General features: G+C 39.3%; 4 protein-coding genes across 6 annotated transcripts; 2 read left to right on the forward strand and 2 right to left on the reverse strand.

Moving 5' to 3' along the window:
• The first annotated feature begins 1,247 nt into the window (after positions 1-1,247).
• Positions 1,248-4,751, forward strand: LOC105174670 (Transmembrane proteins 14C). Its single transcript, XM_011096842.3, has 7 exons — positions 1,248-1,688; positions 2,345-2,738; positions 2,834-3,001; positions 3,679-3,725; positions 3,821-3,858; positions 4,343-4,446; positions 4,523-4,751. Exons 1-6 carry the CDS (start codon positions 1,443-1,445, stop codon positions 4,431-4,433), a joined length of 984 nt encoding a protein of 327 aa, XP_011095144.2. The 5' UTR covers positions 1,248-1,442; the 3' UTR covers positions 4,434-4,446; positions 4,523-4,751.
• Positions 4,752-4,957: 206 nt separating this feature from the next.
• Positions 4,958-11,636, reverse strand: LOC105174671 (vacuolar-sorting receptor 1). 3 transcript variants are annotated; one of them, XR_848848.3, is made up of 13 exons: positions 10,079-10,697; positions 8,665-9,357; positions 7,916-8,004; positions 7,754-7,823; positions 7,587-7,670; positions 7,292-7,368; positions 7,135-7,216; positions 6,784-6,866; positions 6,572-6,638; positions 6,338-6,466; positions 5,863-5,969; positions 5,437-5,653; positions 4,958-5,268 (listed from the first exon to the last, which is right to left on the reverse strand). XR_848848.3 is itself a non-coding variant. In XM_020697823.2 (12 exons), exons 1-12 carry the CDS (start codon positions 11,323-11,325, stop codon positions 5,555-5,557), a joined length of 1,611 nt encoding a protein of 536 aa, XP_020553482.1. In that variant the 5' UTR covers positions 11,326-11,636; the 3' UTR covers positions 5,320-5,554. The 3 variants fall into 3 exon arrangements, 2 of the variants coding, with proteins under 2 accessions (XP_020553482.1, XP_011095146.1); XM_020697823.2 differs by lacking the exons at positions 4,958-5,268; positions 10,079-10,697 and adding an exon at positions 11,295-11,636 and having other exon boundaries at positions 5,320-5,653; XM_011096844.3 differs by lacking the exon at positions 4,958-5,268 and having other exon boundaries at positions 5,320-5,653.
• A 3,446-nt stretch (positions 11,637-15,082) lies between these two features.
• Positions 15,083-16,232, forward strand: LOC105174672 (transmembrane protein, putative (Protein of unknown function, DUF599)). Its single transcript, XM_011096845.3, has one exon. It carries the CDS (start codon positions 15,141-15,143, stop codon positions 15,819-15,821), a length of 681 nt encoding a protein of 226 aa, XP_011095147.1. The 5' UTR covers positions 15,083-15,140; the 3' UTR covers positions 15,822-16,232.
• Positions 16,233-16,425: 193 nt separating this feature from the next.
• LOC105174673 (putative WRKY transcription factor 53) lies at positions 16,426-18,414 on the reverse strand. The gene is made up of 3 exons (XM_011096846.3): positions 17,963-18,414; positions 17,363-17,467; positions 16,426-17,265 (listed from the first exon to the last, which is right to left on the reverse strand). Exons 1-3 carry the CDS (start codon positions 18,229-18,231, stop codon positions 16,656-16,658), a joined length of 984 nt encoding a protein of 327 aa, XP_011095148.1. The 5' UTR covers positions 18,232-18,414; the 3' UTR covers positions 16,426-16,655.

Consider the following 18,414-nt stretch of genomic DNA (forward strand, 5'->3'; position numbering starts at 1 on the left):
TGTTAATGTGAAGGGCTAAGCTAAGCGACGGGTCAAAGACAAATTCATATTTTGCTCTTCTCTATGTAGAATTATATTATATTCGTTTTTGAAGACAGTATTCAGTTTCTCGGTAGTAAACCCACAATTACTTCTCCTCTTTCTCACGTTGCCATAACTACTCTTTCCAACATTGCATTAATTATCAACCTACGTAATTAACCAGTTGTTTCAACTCTTGTTAATTAAGATGATTCACACAACGTTAACACACATCATATATATATATATATATTGAACACAATTATTTGAATAAAATATAAAAAAGTTTGCAAATATTATACAAACTCTGGAACTGCACAGTTAGCCTGTTTGGGTGTAGTGTAATTAGAAGTGAAAAGTGAAATTGATGATGATGATGATGATGATGCTGTTTCTCATAATAACCAAAACTTGGACTTTACTCTTTCATTAATTTGTAATGTTAGTTAATGTTGGGAAGGGACAGATATATTACAGAAGCTGAGATGGGATGGGATTGCCTCTTCAGTTGAAAAAAGAGAGAGAAAACAAGCAAATACAAATTTGACAGTGCAGACAATTTTCTCCTTTTTCAAATAACAATATATAATTGATTTCTTTGTCTCAAGTGGGACTTTTTTTTATTTTTTATATTTCTGGAGTATTGGTTAAAGCAGTGTGAAATTCTTGGCCTTTATTGACTTTGGAAGAGTAGATTAGTATTATTATTATTTTGTTTGTGTTAATTCATTTTGAAATTAAATTAAATATAATAACAATGAATGTATATGTTTGTCTTAATTGGCTTTGGATTTTGAATTCCTCCGCCTCTCTCTGTTGTGCTTCCATTCATTATAAGTGGATAACAACTGATACAAAACTAAATATTTTCTTATTTTGGGCTGCTTTGCAATTAAAGCCCAAGCCCTAGCCCTAAAGTTGATGGATCATAGATATTTGAAATGGAAGTGATTTGGGCCCAGTGGAAAGGCCGACCCACAAGCATTTAAACACTGAGATACTTTTCTTTGGAAACCAGTTTTTGGTTTCTCACATGCCTTGCTTGCCTTGTTATACTCATCATCTCTTACCTACCTAACACTTACACTCGGGTCTGGATCCCAACCCACCTATGACCTAACCTAAGAGATTCAGTAGGCCCCCCCCCCCCTTTTCTGCTCACGTGTCACTCACTCATCACCTTTTTCTTTTCCCAATTTCACCTATACAACGTATACGATCCCTCCCCCTCCCCCACACTCCCACTCCTCGTCTTATAGATAGATACAGATACAAATACAGATACCTCCACCACCACCACCACCACCTCCTCCTCCTCCTCCGCCAACCCCATCTCTCACTCTCTTCCTCCTTCCCCTAATCTTCCCCCTTCTCTCTCATTCTCACCTATACCCTAATCACAACCATTCCAGTCATCCAAAATGAGCATCACATTAGAGTCTCTCACATTCAGGAACCCTAGTCCTCGCTTCAACACACCTTCTTCTTTTATGGCCTTCTCTCCCGCGCCGCCTCCTTCCTTAAGCTTTCACCCTTTGTCCACACCTACCAACCACTGCAACCTATCTATTCCCCTGCTTCCCAGACTGCTTCCCCTTCATTTACGCCCGACGACCTCTGTCCGGACTCGCTCTGTTTTCTCGTTTGCCGCTTCCCACGAGGAATCGGTGAGCTCACTTTCGATTTATCTTCATTTTCTGGGACCCTACCTGTTCCATCAATTATTTGTTTCTTTTTTGTTTAGTTAGAGTTTAGCTTGTGCATTATGCAAAGAACTTGAGACCTTAATTTCGTACGTCGTACAAAAGAACCGCGGCTGGGGTTTGGGTAGTTGCCATGACTTTTCAGATTGGTTTTGGTGTATTCACTAGATTTTATCATCTGCTGAGATGTATCAAATGATTGAAAAAATGTTCCCTCAATGGGTGGAGTATCCCAGTTTGCTTAGTTTGGTATGATTCAGTTCAACTTTTTTACACCAGCATTCAAGTGCATCAAAGCAGCGGAATCTTGTCTCATTATCTATATTACCTTCTCCAAATCTGAAATGGGGCTTTTTGTGATTGTAAATTGCAGAAATCCACTCCAGTCTCCACCTCATATATCTGTCTTCTGTTGCTAAGTGTATATCTTTTTCTGCTGAACGGCAAATAGGAGCTAGAATGATGATCAAATCAGCTATAGATTAGAATAAAATATATTTGTGTATGCTTTATTCCAGTACAGTAGATATAGTTAACTTTAGTACTGGACAGGGAGAAATTTTAAAAATTCTTTTATAGTTGAGTGTGCTAGAATTATATTCTTGTGATTTTGTTTTCAGAAAGCTGCGGATATTGATTTGGAGAAGGAAAAGGAGGATCTAAAAGTGGGAGCTCAAGAATCACAAGAAGCATGGCAGCAGACACTTGCTGCTTTTAAAGAACAAGCATTAAAAACACAGGCCATATCAAAGGAAGCTTATGAGCTGTATTCTGAAAAGGCTATCGTAGTCCTAAAAGAAACTTCTGAAAAATTGAAAATTCAAGCCGAGAAGGCAAGACAGGATTTGAGTGTGATCGCGACAGAAATTGTCAAAGAGAGTAAAGAATACTTGGCCACGGCTGCAGAGACTTCCCCCGAACCAGTGAAGGATATTGTTGAAACCTTTGCTTCCTCACCTGGTGACCTCGATGATGTGTCTAAAGTGCGGGACTTCTATGTTGGAATACCTTACGGTAAGCATATCACTACAGACATGCAATTGCTATTTGTGGCTATTAAGCTTCACTTGAGATGAAGAGTCATCGCCAAGAATTTTCTTTATACTCAGGTGCTCTTCTTTCTGTTGGAGGCTTTCTTTCATTTATGCTCACTGGAAGCATTCCTGCCATCAGATTTGGGATTATACTTGGTGGTACACTTTTGGCCTTGAGTATATCAAGTTTGAGATCGTGGAAAAGGGGGGAGCCATCACCCTTGGTCTTGAAAGGACAGACAGGTTTGTATCTATGCAATAATACCACTGTATGGCTATTCATCAACAAGCTCTTTCCTATTACAAGGATGAAGCCTGTTATTTGTGTCAAAATGCTTGTAAATCTATGCGATGCAGTTGTACACATCATTCAATTTCATTGATACTTAAAATCTTTTTCTGCATTTCTCTTCAAAACTTATAACAATAAACTTTAGTTTTCACTTGTGAATAGATTGTGCAATCTATCAGTATTGTGCTTGCATTCCATTGTTTACTAAAATGAATGATCATCAAATCAATATTAGTCTAATATAGATCAAATCCATATCTGTCAACAAGCATGAGTTGATATGGTGATTTCTGTGGGAGGACTTCTTGCATCTTGATCAAGTATACTGTGAATTCCTGGTCCTGTTTGCAATTACTTTGAAATTTTGTACTTGGATACTTGAAAAAACTTGCTTGTGTTTTGTTGTATAGTTTGCCTATGATCGCAGACTGTATGCTTCTATAATCAAATTCTCAATAGTGTTAAAAACATAAACAACTCTGGTCATATAATTCATTTACTGTATGATCTGGCATTGCCAGCTGAAGTTGAACGAGGTAGATTCCTTTTTTATTACCTATGCTGATTGTGCTTATAATATTGGGAAATTACATTATTTCATTTTCTATGTTTTGCTTCCTCTCTGCAGTTATTGCTACCATCTTATTTCTTAGAGAACTGCACTTGTCGTCTATGGTAAGATCTCCTTCTACCTCAATTTTGGAAATGGAGCTAAGTGACAATTCATGCATCTTCATGGTTCCGACAGTATCTTTTGTCTTTCTTTGCAGCGGCCATTCGTTGCTAATTTTATCACAACCGTCATCAGGTCCAGCCGAAACCTTACTCTATATTCAACAAGCTTTCTGTTTCTATTATTTTGCTTCCTTCTTCGGTAGTTTCATCCTATGTTCTCTGATGTATCTATGTATGCGTTTTCAACATAACATATCATATCATGAGTTAAAAGTGAAACCAAGAGAAACCTTTTTGAGCCTTGAGACAGAAGAGAACTATTGGAGGAAATTATAACATTTTGTGAGGAACATTGAGGAGATGCCCAGTCAATCATATGAAAATGATCAAATATTAAGTACCAATAAAGTAAAATGGATCTGCGTGAAAAATAGAAAACATAGAGAGACCAAGGGCAAGGGCAGACAATTACAAAATAAAAGGCACAAAGCAATAGCTAGTACAACTGTTAAATGGAAAAGTACACATGAGCTTTATGGCCCACGCCTCTTTCCCCATCCTTACTCTCGATGAAGCAAAGATGGATTCTTGTCTGACAGTCAGCTTTTATTGTGCAGTGGTGGAGTAGTCGCATTCTATATCTACAGGATCATCACAGAAAGAGAGCAGTCAGGGGGATCCAATCTGGCAACAGAGCCAGAAAATTAATACTCATCGTGATGTAAGTTGATGTAAGTTGGTGTTGGATACTTATACCGTAACTTTATTAAGTGAATAATAACATGCAATTCTATCAGGCTTCCTTGCAAGTTTCCCAATGAGGGAGAGGCCATCTGAGAAATGAATTTGCCAAGGTTTGCAACACTCTGCAGTAAATTATGAGATAAGTGGAAGTGAATAGATTGAAGATTAGGTGCTTCGCTACTAGTAGGATCAGTTGCTTTGTCACAATAAGTTTACTCTCCTATGTAAGTGCTGTTAAAATGAAATATTACTCGGTTCAAGGATAACAGAAGTTTTTCTTTACTTTCTATTGTTTTAGTTCTAGCAGTGATGCCCAAGTCCTGATCCAGTTTATTCTGAAATGTGTACTATATTAGCTTTTCGTTCTTTCGCTTTCAAATAAGTGAATTATGAATGTTATTTACTCGAAACACTGCAAATTAGTTGCTCCTTATTTGGACTTATAGATAGCGGACATTCAGGGCAAGATGACTGCAACTAGATCCCTATTCCTTTATGCCTCAAAAACAGGCATTAATCAATGCATTAATGAATTGTAGGCCACGGCCTGAGTTACACAAGTATAACATGCTAACCACCGTCACAACTATGTGAAATCCTAGGTTCCTGACGCAGTCTCTCAATTTTGTATGATGCATGGACACCGGATGTGAAGAAAGTTGCAATACTGCATGCCACAACAATGGGGGGTATCACCCAGTTCTTTCTAGGAAAGTGTCAAACGGCCTTCTTGCCCAAGCTATTAGCATATGCCTCTGTCCTTGGACGCTGTGCAGGGGTAGTCATTTTACAGAACAACCTGACCCATCAGAGAGAAGGCATGAACTTCCGTTCCTCCAGTACAATGCCATTCAACAAAGAAATATCCACTCAAAGCAAATAATTATTCATGGAAAATTTCCCAAATCAATGGGAGTTTATAAAGAGTGGCCAGGCTCTACATGTACATAAAAAGGATATATATTACCCTGTAAAAACAACCATCACATAACGATTGCGTAGGTGCCCCTGATGGCAGCATACACCACACAACCAAATAAACATGTGATGGAGGGTACATAACATTTCCATTTTCCTCGCCATCCTCAAACATGCCCTTGAGTCATGTGATTCGGTACCTCCCCTTGATTGTCCAAAGGCATGTACTGCGCCATGATAGCCCGGATCTCCGAGTCCATGTATCTCTGCATAAAAAATCCATGATATCGGAAAATTCCAGAAGAAAATGTCATGAGTGCATCAGTAGTATTCCCCTTAAAGGCTACACTCTGACATCCAGATAGAGACCAGCATGTTCACACTCATAACATAAAGGAAATTAAAAATTTATGCAAACGTTTTAACAGGAGAGAAAAAGATTCAAGTCTCATGTTAAAACAAATCTAAGTCTTACCCGGATCCTGTACTTGTATAGAGCATATCCTGCAGCTCCTGCCACAGCCAAACCAAGAAAAACCACCCACACAAAACTCCAGCTATATTCTGTACTAGCATCTTTACCTGCATAGACCAGAAAAGGTATTAGGAGAAGAAAACAGAATCTGGTATAATTATCATGTAGATATTCAGAAGTTTCACAAATAGCTAGAAAATTGATTGAGCCCTTTAATTTCAGAGATAATTTACTCTTCCCAAAGTGTACAAGAAACATGATAGACAATTTCTGACTGGCGTGAGCTTCTGACAGCAGAGTATAAATCACAATTACATGGGTCTGCCAATATATATTTATCCTATCATATTTACTTCACAATAGATAAACTGGAGAAAGTGTATTTCAAGTATGCTTCTCAAATGAACCGAGAATTTTAAAGCATGCAATATCATATTTCTGCATATTAAATAGACAAGAAATTGCCTATGCTTACTTATACACGTGTCATGTTCATGAATGTATAGTGCGTTGCTACTGCAACTACATTCATAACTTCCCCAAGTGTTCTTGCATTTGCACTCTGGACACTGGCAAGCCAGATTTTCCTTGCATTCATCAATATCTAAACAGCATGCAAATGAAAGAACGAAGACAGTCATGTATAAAATAATCAGTAGCAAGGGCATCCCAGGAAATTCGTCAGAAATGGCTAGATCTATCATGTTACCTTCACAGCTATTAACTCCATCACCTCTGAACCCTGGTGGACACTTGCAACCTTTTGTATGGTCATCCTGAAATATATTGTTCACACATCTAATTTTCAGCACACTGGAAAGAAGAGGCCTCTTGTATTGAAGAAAACTAAAGGAATAAGCTAGGGCTCCCATGAGGAAGAAAGGGGGAATGCAGTTAGATGTGATAAGTCAACCAACTCACAATGCACGCAGAATATGTCCTTCCATCTTTCGTTCCTTTCCAGCAACCTCCGTTGTTTATTTCACATCTCAATGCACCAGAAGCTGCCAGACCAGGGAGGAGTTGTGAGGATTCTGTGCTCAGGAGCAGCACATGGAGAAGTTCTCATCCAACCAATTTGAGAGAGGGAAGATAAGTTGTTTTTTGTTCTCCATCTCATATATATGATTACTTCTCAAGCTAATTATTGTTTGGAAAACTTTGCAAAGATATCGACATAAACAAAACAATCAAACAGAATGTTGCAATACTTGGATAGGTAAGGTGGTCATGAGAGGCCCAATTTCGGCAGAGGTAGCTACGATAAATTACCTTCACAATGGGTGTAACCATCACCAGAAAATTTCACGCCCTGCACAATGGGGCACTCACACACCCTCCCTCGGAAGGTATCCTGTAACAGATTCTTACTAGATCACATAGAGTTAGCAGCAAAAATATTAAAGTCACTTATGAAAGATTGAGTTACCCTGCAAGCAGTAATATTAGCAGCCTTATCCTGCCAGCATCCACCATTGTTATACAAACACTCGTTTGTCTCCATATCTGGATCCAGGAACACAAAAATTGCTTAAAGCAAATAAAGGAAAGGGTCTATATTCATGATAATTATCAGTGGCGTAAGCTGTTATTCTTAATTCAATGAAGAACTAATGAGAGGTTGAAGAAAGAGCAGAATAAGAAAGGTTGAAGATGCTACTTCTTAATAAAGAACTAATAAGTAACAGAGGTTTAACACAATAAAGTAGAGTAGAACCAATGACCTTTAGTCAAACAAATAGCAGGTTCTGTAGTCTCCTCGAAACCTGAGCAAATTGCCTTAAGAACTGCTCCCTTGTCCAGCTTACCTGCAACAGGTTTACATGAAAATCCTATTCTGTTTCATTATGAACCTTGATGCAGGTGGGTGGTTTCTCAAAAGTTTATTTACCTCTATATTGCCTGTTGTTCACAACAAGAGTTGGCAAGATAGTAACGTCTCCTCGTGAGCCCTTCCCTATCTGAGAATAAATTGCGTCCCCGAATTAATAGCTCTTCAGAGCCTGTTCAAAATTCTACATGAGAAACGCCAGCTGTTTTAAGACTATCAAACCTGTGATTCCTGTTCTGCTTTTAGAATTGGGTTGTCAACATCTGCTTCAGTGTCTCCAACGCATTCGTCTATCTTCTTAATGTCGACTCCTGCATAGAAGCATTATTCAAAGGAGCAAGTAGGATATCTGAGTACTGGCACACAAATAAGTATACTCAACAGGAACAGGGTCGGAATATGAAGTATGAACCAATAAAGAACACAGATAGTTTCCATAACTACGAAGCTTTGGCCCCACTAGGTTCATGTCAGTGCTAAGGCAAAACAACAATTTTTAGTTAAGAATAAAAAAGCAGTGATGGAAAGTATCATAGGATAAAATCCTAGCCAATTCAACATCAAGCACTTTCACATAACAATTCTGAATGGCTACTTGGACTGCTGTAGCTCAAATGCACAAATAATACAACAGTTTCACGATTTTTTGCCATCAATATGAAGATGGTTCTGCCAGTAGGAAGAGGCTATACCAGAAATTAAAACAAACAGCAGTTTTGAGCCATGGCTGCATGATCAATTAAGTCCCATTGAAAGGTGGACAAAAGCTATCAAAAAGTCCACAATGTTCAAAGAAAAATAAAGCACAATATTCAATACGTGACAATGTAACAAATATTCCATGATAAATCAAAATCAGCTTTAGAGTTACCAAACTCTTCATACAGCAACTGATACCAAAGCTCGCATCTTGAAACATAAATCATGAACTCTACTACTGAGTAAAAATACAGTGGAAGGACATAACCTACCGAGCGATTGAATTACTTTATCTGCACACTCTTTAGTATACTTGTTTTCTTTCATTGGACAGCGGATTGAAAAATCAGTCACATAGTCCCACCACTGCCACGGTTTTCCACTTTCATTTGCTACCTTAAAGAAGCAGGCTTGGCGTAAATTTTGCTCAACAACATCCTTCCCATCATATCCTCTGTTGAAATCCTGCTCGGGATCTGGTGCACAATACCTCCCGTGGTTGATGCACTGTGACTTGCACTGCTTACTTAATATAAAAGCCTCAGGACAATACCAAGTTATATAATGTGGAGTGAACTGAGTATAGCCCCCCTGCTCAAGTATCTGAGCAGCTCCTTTGAAATTTCTGATAAAACTTAACTGGCTGTCACACTTGGGACCACACTCATCATTACTGTTTGTCCACAACTCATACTCAACCCGCTCATCTGGATGTGGAAGAGCTTCCCTCCAATCAAGATTTATGCTGACCATTTCTCCTTTAGATAGTTCTTTTTTAATTTTGTCCCCGAGATCCTTGCTGATGAGTGCTGATGGGATAGTTATGTTCTGCAGATAATCTGCACGTGCATCCTCTTCCTCTGGGGTATCCATGGTAATAAGAGGCTCAACCCTGTCATCCGCCACAAGAATAGCTGCGGCTCCACCATTCTGAGCATTCCATGCCTTTAATGTGAAGTAGCAGTCTGAGAGGGAAGTAATGAGAAAGATAAGTTCCCAAACGGAGGTGATGGAAATATTTTTCCAGCATGTTTTAAGCAATGACTGATATCACTGCTCAAGAATGCATGCACGTGGTACTGCAGTTTCTGAACAAAACCACAATCTTGCAAAGTATATAAGTCACTCATACACAGTATGACAAGACACTTTGATACCTGCATCGATCTTGAATAAGGCAGAAGAACAGAACTGAGTAATTTTGGACCAATAAAAACAGAGATGCAAATGAAGAAAGGACAGGGATTCCAAATTCCTATATTCGAAATAGATGTAGAGGTTGGATGAGCAACTTTTGATTTTGTCCTTGACTATTCCATATTAGTCTGACTTGGTAATTCAATCCAAACAAGTCATTTTGAAACCTTACGGCAAACTCGTAACTTGGTTGCAAAAGCAAATTGGTTCCTCGATGTCCCTAATATCTCCAAACTAATGACAGCCTAACATATTCTAAAGTATTTTAACACCTCACATAAATTAGAAGTAAGGTTAGTAAGAAAAATCAGCATCTTCTTCTCGATCCAACTATGGGGGCGCACATGCAGTAGGCAATTCAAACAAAATAGCAAACCAGAGCTCGAGAACAACACGGTGAAACTCCTTGATCCTACCATAATTGTTGGTTAAATTTTTTTAAAAAAAATTATATATATAAATATGTAGTAGGAAATGGAGAAAATTTACCCCCTCTGTCAGCCAGAAGGAAGATTGGAATGCCTCCAGGCTTGGTCTGAAAGGAAAGATCAACATCTTGAAAATTGGTACATGCCTTTTGATTGGATTTAGGGTAGAAGACAGAGCCAACCAATGTTCCACCATACTGAGGAACCCCAAAATTACCAATTGCACATTCATGAAGACCTTTGAGTGAGTCTGGTGAAGCAACTTTCAAACTGTTCTTCTCGACTACAAATCTCCCGAAACAGGAGGCGAGTAGAAGAAAGGAAACACAAGTGAAAAGACAAAAGTGGAGCCGCATCGTTGATAACTCGGGGTTGAAGTAATCAGGAAAAAGATGGGAAGCAAAGCGGATCAAGAAAATAGGGTGGGGGGGAAGAGGTGAAAGAGAAATAAAAATATGAGGAGGGAGGCAGCAAAGGTATTATAATAATGATAATATAACCCAAAGCACATGAGAGAGAATGGTGAAGGGTGAAGAGGAGGAGGAGATGAAGAACAAGTAAAAACAAACTCAAACCATCCACTCCACCCTTTCATCTCACTCGTAATTAGTAAAGAGACGTGTTAAGTACACTCACTACTCTACTGTTAACCTCCCCCTGCCCCTATATCTTTGTAATTTGTTTTTCTAAGGAGTAAGGACTAAATGTCTTGGGTGAAAATGGTGTGAATGTAATGTCCCATGATCATCTGTTGCATGCTCGCCATATGTCGCATAACCATAACAACACCCCACTCACACAGAATTTGATGTCCATGAGTCATGACAAGCGTCAGGCTGCTTGGAATTATCCTCCTCCTCCACATCATAATGTAACCTTAACTTTTCTTTATTTTACTTACCAACCAGACCCCCCACCCAAACATCTCTCAACAGGAAACAAACAATATATAAATTTTTTTGGGTGGATTAGTCAAAATCAATCAAGTTGGGGGGAAAACTCACCCTATTATCTGCCGGCTGGATCTTCAGTGAATGACCAGAGGGAAATGAACGGTGCCTTTCTATAACGGGTTTAGTTTGGTAGGCACTAAGATTGGTTGCTCTACTTTTGATGGTTCGGGGAGGAGGCATAGTGCAGCCGATCTGCTCAATTATGAAAATCCTGTGAATATTAAAGTGGCTGTCTATGCAAGTGTTGAAAGAATTCTTTTAGCCTCTTCTTCGCCTTATTCTGGATCGAAGCAATCGGCAATGAAGCAGCTTCCAATGTCATACCTTTTGCCTCCACTGCTCGCTCTGTTTTCATTCGGAACCTAGCTTCACCACTCTATCTCACTGCGGCTACCCTGATGGAGAAGATTACTGGGCCACTCTCTGCAGGTTCACTACCCCTGTGATACGCGTACGAGGAGTCGACGGGGAGCTGGCTAGGAGTCGGGAAAGAAGCTGCCCCCTTGGTGTATTCCGTTCCTGCCTTCCAACTAGGAAGTCAGTCACTGCGGTAGCTGCCTTACTCTGTCGTTCGTTCCTTTGGAATCTCACTCGATTTTCTCAAGAAAAAAGCAGGTGTGTAGGATTTCTCCCAATAGTAGGGGGTCTCCCCCAGTTCTTGTTCACCTGATAGTATACTCGTATCAGTAGTAGTTCTACGAGACCCCAAAAAAAAGAAAGAAATCACAACCTTAAGAGTTAAGAACCGTAGAATGACCCTACCCACCCAGTACCCACTCTCTTTGGCATTATTGAATTTTCCAGATGTGTGAAAAACGTGGTTGATGCCCTCCATCCCACAAGACACAACTGACACGTAAATGAAACCGAGTGGCCAAGTTGCTGCTAAAATTGCAGACGCCAATAATAATAATAATATTTGGTCCAACAATAATACCTGCTTTCCAACATTACAAGTTTCACATTATATTCTTTTCTCATATGTCTCTCCACATTTTTCACCCAACACATACAATCTGATGGATCTTTGGATAATGAGTGGAGTGAAATTCGCATACGCCTCACACCTTTTCCTTCCACTCTTCATCTAACTATTTCTCAATCATATACATTATGTACATATATGCAAATTCCCATCACCTGGACCTAGCCCCATCGACTCATTTATTCTCGCTTTTACTCCTCATCCTTGTCCCTTAAAACTCCACTCGCGTCATCTGTCAGGGCACTCCTTCCTTTCAACCTTGGCACCCATGTCCACACCACTCGTCATTCGTCTGTGGAAGGGCATCCTGATCCAAGCTATCGCCGGTTTCCCCAGTCTAAGCATATCTGCATTCTCATCCCAACATTTTTCTCAGCAATACGATTACTAGTTAATGACAACAAGTAAATTTCATTATCAAGCCAAATGCTCACAAGCAATGTGAAGCTTAAATGCGTGCCAAATTACCTAGTGCGATGGTGTGATGGAGCCCAAAGTACACATACTACAGCCAGCAGAAAGAATGCAAGCACAATCCAGAAAGCTGGAATTATCCACACAATTCTCCACAGCTCATTAAGTGGGTCACTAGCATTGAAATAAAGCTGGGAAAACAAACACACATAAACACTTGCTCATCCCATTTTACGTAGATTTGAACTGTACTCAAAACAAACACGTTAATGAAGCTGCTCCTCTATGCGACCAGATTAAACCCTTGATCAAATTAATATAAGGTCTTAATTAAAAAACTACAACATGTTCTCTACACATTCAAGTAAAAGGTTCCACATGGATTCTCATTCATGAATGAATTTGAGATACTTCACAGACACATAATCGTTTTACAGATATGGTATACGAAACCTGAAAAACCAACCCAAGCAATAGCGACCAGAACAAAAACTGCAAGAGAATTTGTAAACTTGCGATAAAGCTCCAGTTTCACCACGTTCTTCCACATCTGCATTTGCATGGCAGAAGAAGGATGCAATAACTGGCTGAAAAAGACAGCAATAAAATATTCATATCCATGTATTGAACATAAAAGCTAGATCGCACCAGAAATCCAACCCAAAGTGAAGAGATAAAGGTTAGTTCTTAAACAATGAGCCAGATTATTAATTTGGGTTCCAATATTCATTAGAAAAGCAAATTGCTAAATTGTACAAGCAAAACATGACAGAAAATGCATGGACTACAAAGTGACTCGTTCCCTTAACTAGTTAAATTCAGTTCTCCACATGCTAGCAGCATACCGGAGGTCAAGGGAAAGTCAATTGTATGATTAAACCAAATAATATTCATATTAGGAGTCCTGCATGTAAAGACATATTTTCATCAGTATAAACATTCTTTTTCTTTATTTTTGACTTTAAATGTTTCCACATAAAGTAATAGATCTTCTGTTGGATAATGGTATTATGGAAAATACAGACGAGAAATTGCGAATCTTTGTTCTTGGATGCAAGAGAGCTGACATGTATGCATTTATATGTCCCATATGCAGACTGATACACTGGAGTAAGTGCAGAGAGGAACAGGAACAGCAAGCCAACTGTTTAATAGCTAGAAGTGAGGCGACTGTCAGGACATCTTGCAGAACTTATAAATTATGTTCTTCCAGAAGCAGGGCCTATGATGGGATATATTAGTATCCATAAACACATATAAATATATTGTTTTCTAAAATTAAGCATAAATGAAGAAACTACAAAAAGGAGAAAATTGCCTGAAGTTTTTCTAGAGTCTGTGATATAGATGAAAATATCACCAGGCATCCAAGCAAGCAACCGGTAGCACCAAATATAACTGAGTTTTCCCAGAAAAATCGTTAATGTTTCCCAAATGTTCAATGAGCTCAAGTGCCTCTGAAGCAATAAAGTACACGAAGCCCAAAAGAGATACTTTTGATGTTACACCACCAAGGGTTGGTCTCCTCACACCATACCACCAAGGGATTTCAGGGCTTTTCTGAAGAATAACTTCTCCTACAGTGCGATTTTATTCTCAACAAGTTTTGGTGTGCAACATACCATACCAGATTTTGAATATGAATCCCCAATCCTTTCTCTGTCTTTCACCTCAAGAATAATAGCTTCAACAAGTCCAGTCCGACTTTGCATTTCACTATGAATATTAGCTGACTCTCTGTTCTAACGAAGGCAACATTTCCAAACCTGCAAAAAGCAGAATACATCACAGGAATGCAGTGTTCTCATCAACTCCTACAAATTCAGAGGTTATCACGTCCCTAGATTCGGTAGTTCAGGACCTACAATTCTTAAATATCTAGAGCACGATGGAAATGGAGCCTTCAGACAGTGAAACTTCAAGTGAGATATGTAATGTTTAGACACCAAAGGATTCCCAAGCCCCAAGTGCAATTTGGTCAAATGCAGACTTGCTTCCGAGAAACCCAATTAGAAGAGGCCAAAATCATAAGTGCAATTGCACAAAGATATCGTAACGACAATCCTTCCACCAAAATTATTATGCTTTCCTCAGCAATTAAAGTCCACTGTACCATACATGGGATGAAATTCCCCGTTTTTCACTATGGATAGGCACCCCCTTTTCTATCCAAAACTAGTCTGAAATAGCCATTCTGGTCAATGAAAATACAAGATAAGTATGGGTTGTAATCCAGAAAGAGAACCCAAATTGATGTTTGGTTCAAATGATACATTGAAGAAATTGAAACTTTTTTGTGAGCACACTGTTCCAGTTCAATTGACTTGCAAGTAGAGGATGCTAGAAGTATCAATTTCAATTCTAAGGCTACATAATTCTGTTGCACCATGACCTCAGTCCCAACTCTCATGAAAGCACAATTGGGAATTATGAAAGATCTTGAGGAGGGGAGTTTAATTATCTCTATTAATTATTACAAGTTAATGGCGGGCGGCAATGGCATGGAATGTGGATAGGAAGGATAAAGAGAAAGTATTTGGTCCACGTTGAACGCATATAAATATGCTTTACCTTTAATTAATTCTGTGATGTTTGATGACATCAAAACTCCACCACCCATATATATATGTATAATTTGTAGTGGAAGTCTAGTCTGAAATGCAGAGAGAGATGAGACATATATGCATATGCATATGTATGTAATTGTAATGTATATATAAAGGGCGGGGTAGTAGTAGTAGTAGTAGTAGTGCATATGCAGAGAGTAATATATGGGTGGTATTGTGTACCTGGACAGCATATTAGTTCCTCTCAGCCTCTTCTTCACAATAGGATACCATGCTTATCTCTGGCACAACTTCCGCCACAAACCCTTTCTCACCTCCTTGGGCATCAACACCTTCAAGAGGAGGACTTGGCTTCGACAGCTCATTCACCACGCCGCGGATGACAAAAAGGGTATGTTAGCTGTCCAAAGCTTGAGAAACACCCTCATGTACACTATTCTTATCGCCTCCATCACTGTACTCATCACCCTCGCCCTCGCTGCCCTCACCAACAACGCCTTCAACGCCAACCACCTCCTCACCACCACCGGCTTGTTCGGCTCTCAGTCGCCTCGCATCATGGTCCTCAAGTACGGCTCCGCTTCCATATTTCTGGTGACCAGCTTCTTTTGTAGCTCTATGGCGGTGGGGTATTTGGTGGACGCCAATTTCTTGATAAACGCCATCGGGGAGTTCTCGCCGGCGGCGGGAGTGTACACGGAGGCGGTGGTGGAGAGAGGGTTCACACTGGCGGTGGTGGGGAACAGGGTGTTGTGTGTTGCTTTTCCTTTGATGTTGTGGATGTTTGGACCTATGGCGGTGGCGCTGTCCTCTATGGCGCTTGTGTTTGGACTCTATCAACTTGACTTTGTTGCTACTTTCTCCTCCAGCCTGCACCACCTTTGATAATCATCAAATCCCTAAATTCCACATGCAAAATGAATATTAATGTTGGGTTGTAGGTAATTGAGGAGCTAGCGGAACGAAGAAGGATGGATGGGGTGTGTGTATGCGTGATATGGTTTGAATGTTGATCATTTGCAATATAGAATATATATAGTTAGAATGAGGTAGGTAGGACGGAGTTTTGGAGCACAAAGAAGAAGAAGAATGATGAGAGTCCCTCTTCTCAAACAAGTTGATGTTGATGATAGTGATGTAGCTGTTGAGTACTGCTGGCTCATCAAATTAATAATAGAGGTGGTGCTGGTGCTGTTACTAAACTTCTGACCCCATCAATCACTAAACATGTGGCTCTCACTTTTTAAATCTGGATTGGAGTCTGGGAATTAAAGAAATCTTTATTTTTATTGACAAGACTGTAAGTGTCGTGGCGGAGTTAGGAACATATACATACAACTTTACAAGGAAATTAAACATAAAGCTGCTGGTGCAAGGTGAGCAACAGCAGCTGGGAACTGGGAACTGGGAACTGGGAACTGGGAACTGGGAACTGGTTATATATAATGAATATACGTACATTGGATTAATAAGAGTAGGCAAAATTCAGTAATCTAAAACGTCAATATATATATATAAATACATCAACGACTGACTAGTACATGATGCTCCAAACAAGCGTACGTACCTATATTATTCTGTAACAACAATATATAAATTCTACAAGGGTGGGACCGGAGCTGATCATATATACATATGTGACATTAATATTAACCAAATCAACCTAAAAACAGATTAAATAAAGCTGACCTTAATTAATCTTTGATTGAGGGTACCTAATTAATTTAGGGTTTGAAGGTCAAGAAAATCATCAAAAACAGCCATGGACATCATGTCCATCTCCATACTATGATGGGTGCTCTCGGTACAAGAATAAACATCAGAAGACGCAGCTGGAGAAAATGCACCCAATTGAGCTGAACTCATAGTAGTGCTGCTATCAAACTTTGTCAACGAAGTGGGATCATCAGGACATACAAAAGTAGCATTGGATGATATGGATGATGAGGATGATGATTTGATTTGGGGTTGGTGCTGTAGTTCCCCCAAGTCCTGCCTGTTTTCCTGTTTGAGTTGTACATGAGCAGCAGCATTGGTATTCGCATGATTAATGTGTGGGGTGCTGCAGCTGGAATCATTAATAACGAGAGAGGTGGTCTTGGGATCAATATCATGATCAGCAGCAAAGCTCCACATGATGGGGGAATGATCATCATCCTGCTGCATCATAATATTATAATGATGATGATGAGATGAGTTGAACAAGTTTTTGCAAGTGTGTCGGCCATGGTATGTGGTCCTGAACAGAGGTGGATCATCTTCAATCTTCTGCACCTGTTTAGTTGCTTGGCATCCCTGATCGAACTTGTGGCTGCACCTGAAGTAGTTCCTGCAAAATTCATATGCATCTCAACATTATCACAATTATAACAATAAACAAACACATCCACATTTATGTATGTGTGTGTGTGGTTACATGTACATACCTTGGATGTTTGGCATTAAGGATAACTTTTTGTCCATATTTCCTCCATGCATGTCCGTCCTCAAACAAACTAGCCGTCTTTTTTGTCCATGTTTCTGAACTTCTCCTGCATTAATAATATATATATATATATATATATATTCGGCTTAATTAGTAGCAGCCCGGCCCCACTCTAACAAATTAATTAATAAATTAACAACCAACCATCCATCTATCTATCTATCTATCTCTATAAGATCTTAATACGTACCAGCCGTGAAATTCATATATATATATTGAGTATTGTAATTAATTAACTAGGGTTGTTATAGTCATTGACAAAAATAATCAACCTCTAATTAGTTTGGGTTGACTTAATTGGGCAAAAATTAACAAATGGGTGTGTTAAAATTGTCATCATATATATATCAAAATGAGAGTATATATATAATTAATCCTCTCAGAAATGATCAATATCAAAATCGCACTTTAATTTACATATTCATCAGTTTAATGAATTATGTAGTGAGAAAATTAAATTTACAGTAGGCGATATTTTTAGGAAAAAGAATAAATTAATAATAAGCGATAATATATTCTCATACGTTTGTAGGTACCGTACCTTCTCTTGTAGCAGCCTCTCCGATCTTTTGTAGGGGGGGGCGGAGTCTCGCCGGAATCTTCCGATTTGAGGGGCGGAAGTTGAGAAACAGCAGCAGTGGGAGAAAGCATGGAAAGAGAGTGAGTAAAGGTTTCCAAGATTTTGGCAACAAGGCCCTGAGCAGGTGTAGGGTCAAGCGGGGGAGTGTGGCGAAGCATGAGGCGGAGCTGGTCAGCTACTTCCCGGCCGCGACTCAGCTCGCCGATCACCTTTTCCCACTCACACGCCATAGGATTATTATTAGGAGAGGAGGAGCTAAATTAATATATAGTTAGTGTGGTTGTGTTTGTAGTTGGGTTCCCACTGCGCCAAATCAACTCACCTCCATCTCATCTCATCCCTTTCTATCTCTCTTGCTCTCTTTCTCTCTATCTATATATATATATATATATGTATGTGTATATATAGACACA

The sequence above is a fragment of the Sesamum indicum genome, linkage group LG11 (genome assembly GCF_026168435.1).
Source record: "Sesamum indicum cultivar Baizhima isolate 11 linkage group LG11, ASM2616843v1, whole genome shotgun sequence".
NCBI classification, from domain to species: Eukaryota; Viridiplantae; Streptophyta; class Magnoliopsida; order Lamiales; family Pedaliaceae; genus Sesamum; species Sesamum indicum.

Excerpts from the sequence above, each read along its gene's own strand:
- LOC105174672 (XM_011096845.3), top strand. The coding sequence starts at position 15,141 with ATGGGTGGTATTGTGTACCTGGACAGCATATTAGTTCCTCTCAGCCTC.
- LOC105174671 (XM_011096844.3), bottom strand. The coding sequence starts at position 10,373 with ATGCGGCTCCACTTTTGTCTTTTCACTTGTGTTTCCTTTCTTCTACTC. Across the intron at positions 7,369-7,586 it reads TGCTATTTGTTTGACTAAAG|ATATGGAGACAAACGAGTGT; the intron begins GTCATTGGTTCT and ends TCCTGGATCCAG. Across the intron at positions 5,970-6,337 it reads TGAACATGACACGTGTATAA|GTAAAGATGCTAGTACAGAA; the intron begins GTAAGCATAGGC and ends TGGTCTATGCAG.
- LOC105174670 (XM_011096842.3), top strand. The coding sequence starts at position 1,443 with ATGAGCATCACATTAGAGTCTCTCACATTCAGGAACCCTAGTCCTCGC. Across the intron at positions 2,739-2,833 it reads CTATGTTGGAATACCTTACG|GTGCTCTTCTTTCTGTTGGA; the intron begins GTAAGCATATCA and ends CTTTATACTCAG. Across the intron at positions 3,859-4,342 it reads TTTATCACAACCGTCATCAG|TGGTGGAGTAGTCGCATTCT; the intron begins GTCCAGCCGAAA and ends TTTATTGTGCAG.
- LOC105174673 (XM_011096846.3), bottom strand. The coding sequence starts at position 18,231 with ATGGCGTGTGAGTGGGAAAAGGTGATCGGCGAGCTGAGTCGCGGCCGG. Across the intron at positions 17,468-17,962 it reads AGAGGCTGCTACAAGAGAAG|GAGAAGTTCAGAAACATGGA; the intron begins GTACGGTACCTA and ends TTATTAATGCAG. Across the intron at positions 17,266-17,362 it reads CTTAATGCCAAACATCCAAG|GAACTACTTCAGGTGCAGCC; the intron begins GTATGTACATGT and ends TGAATTTTGCAG.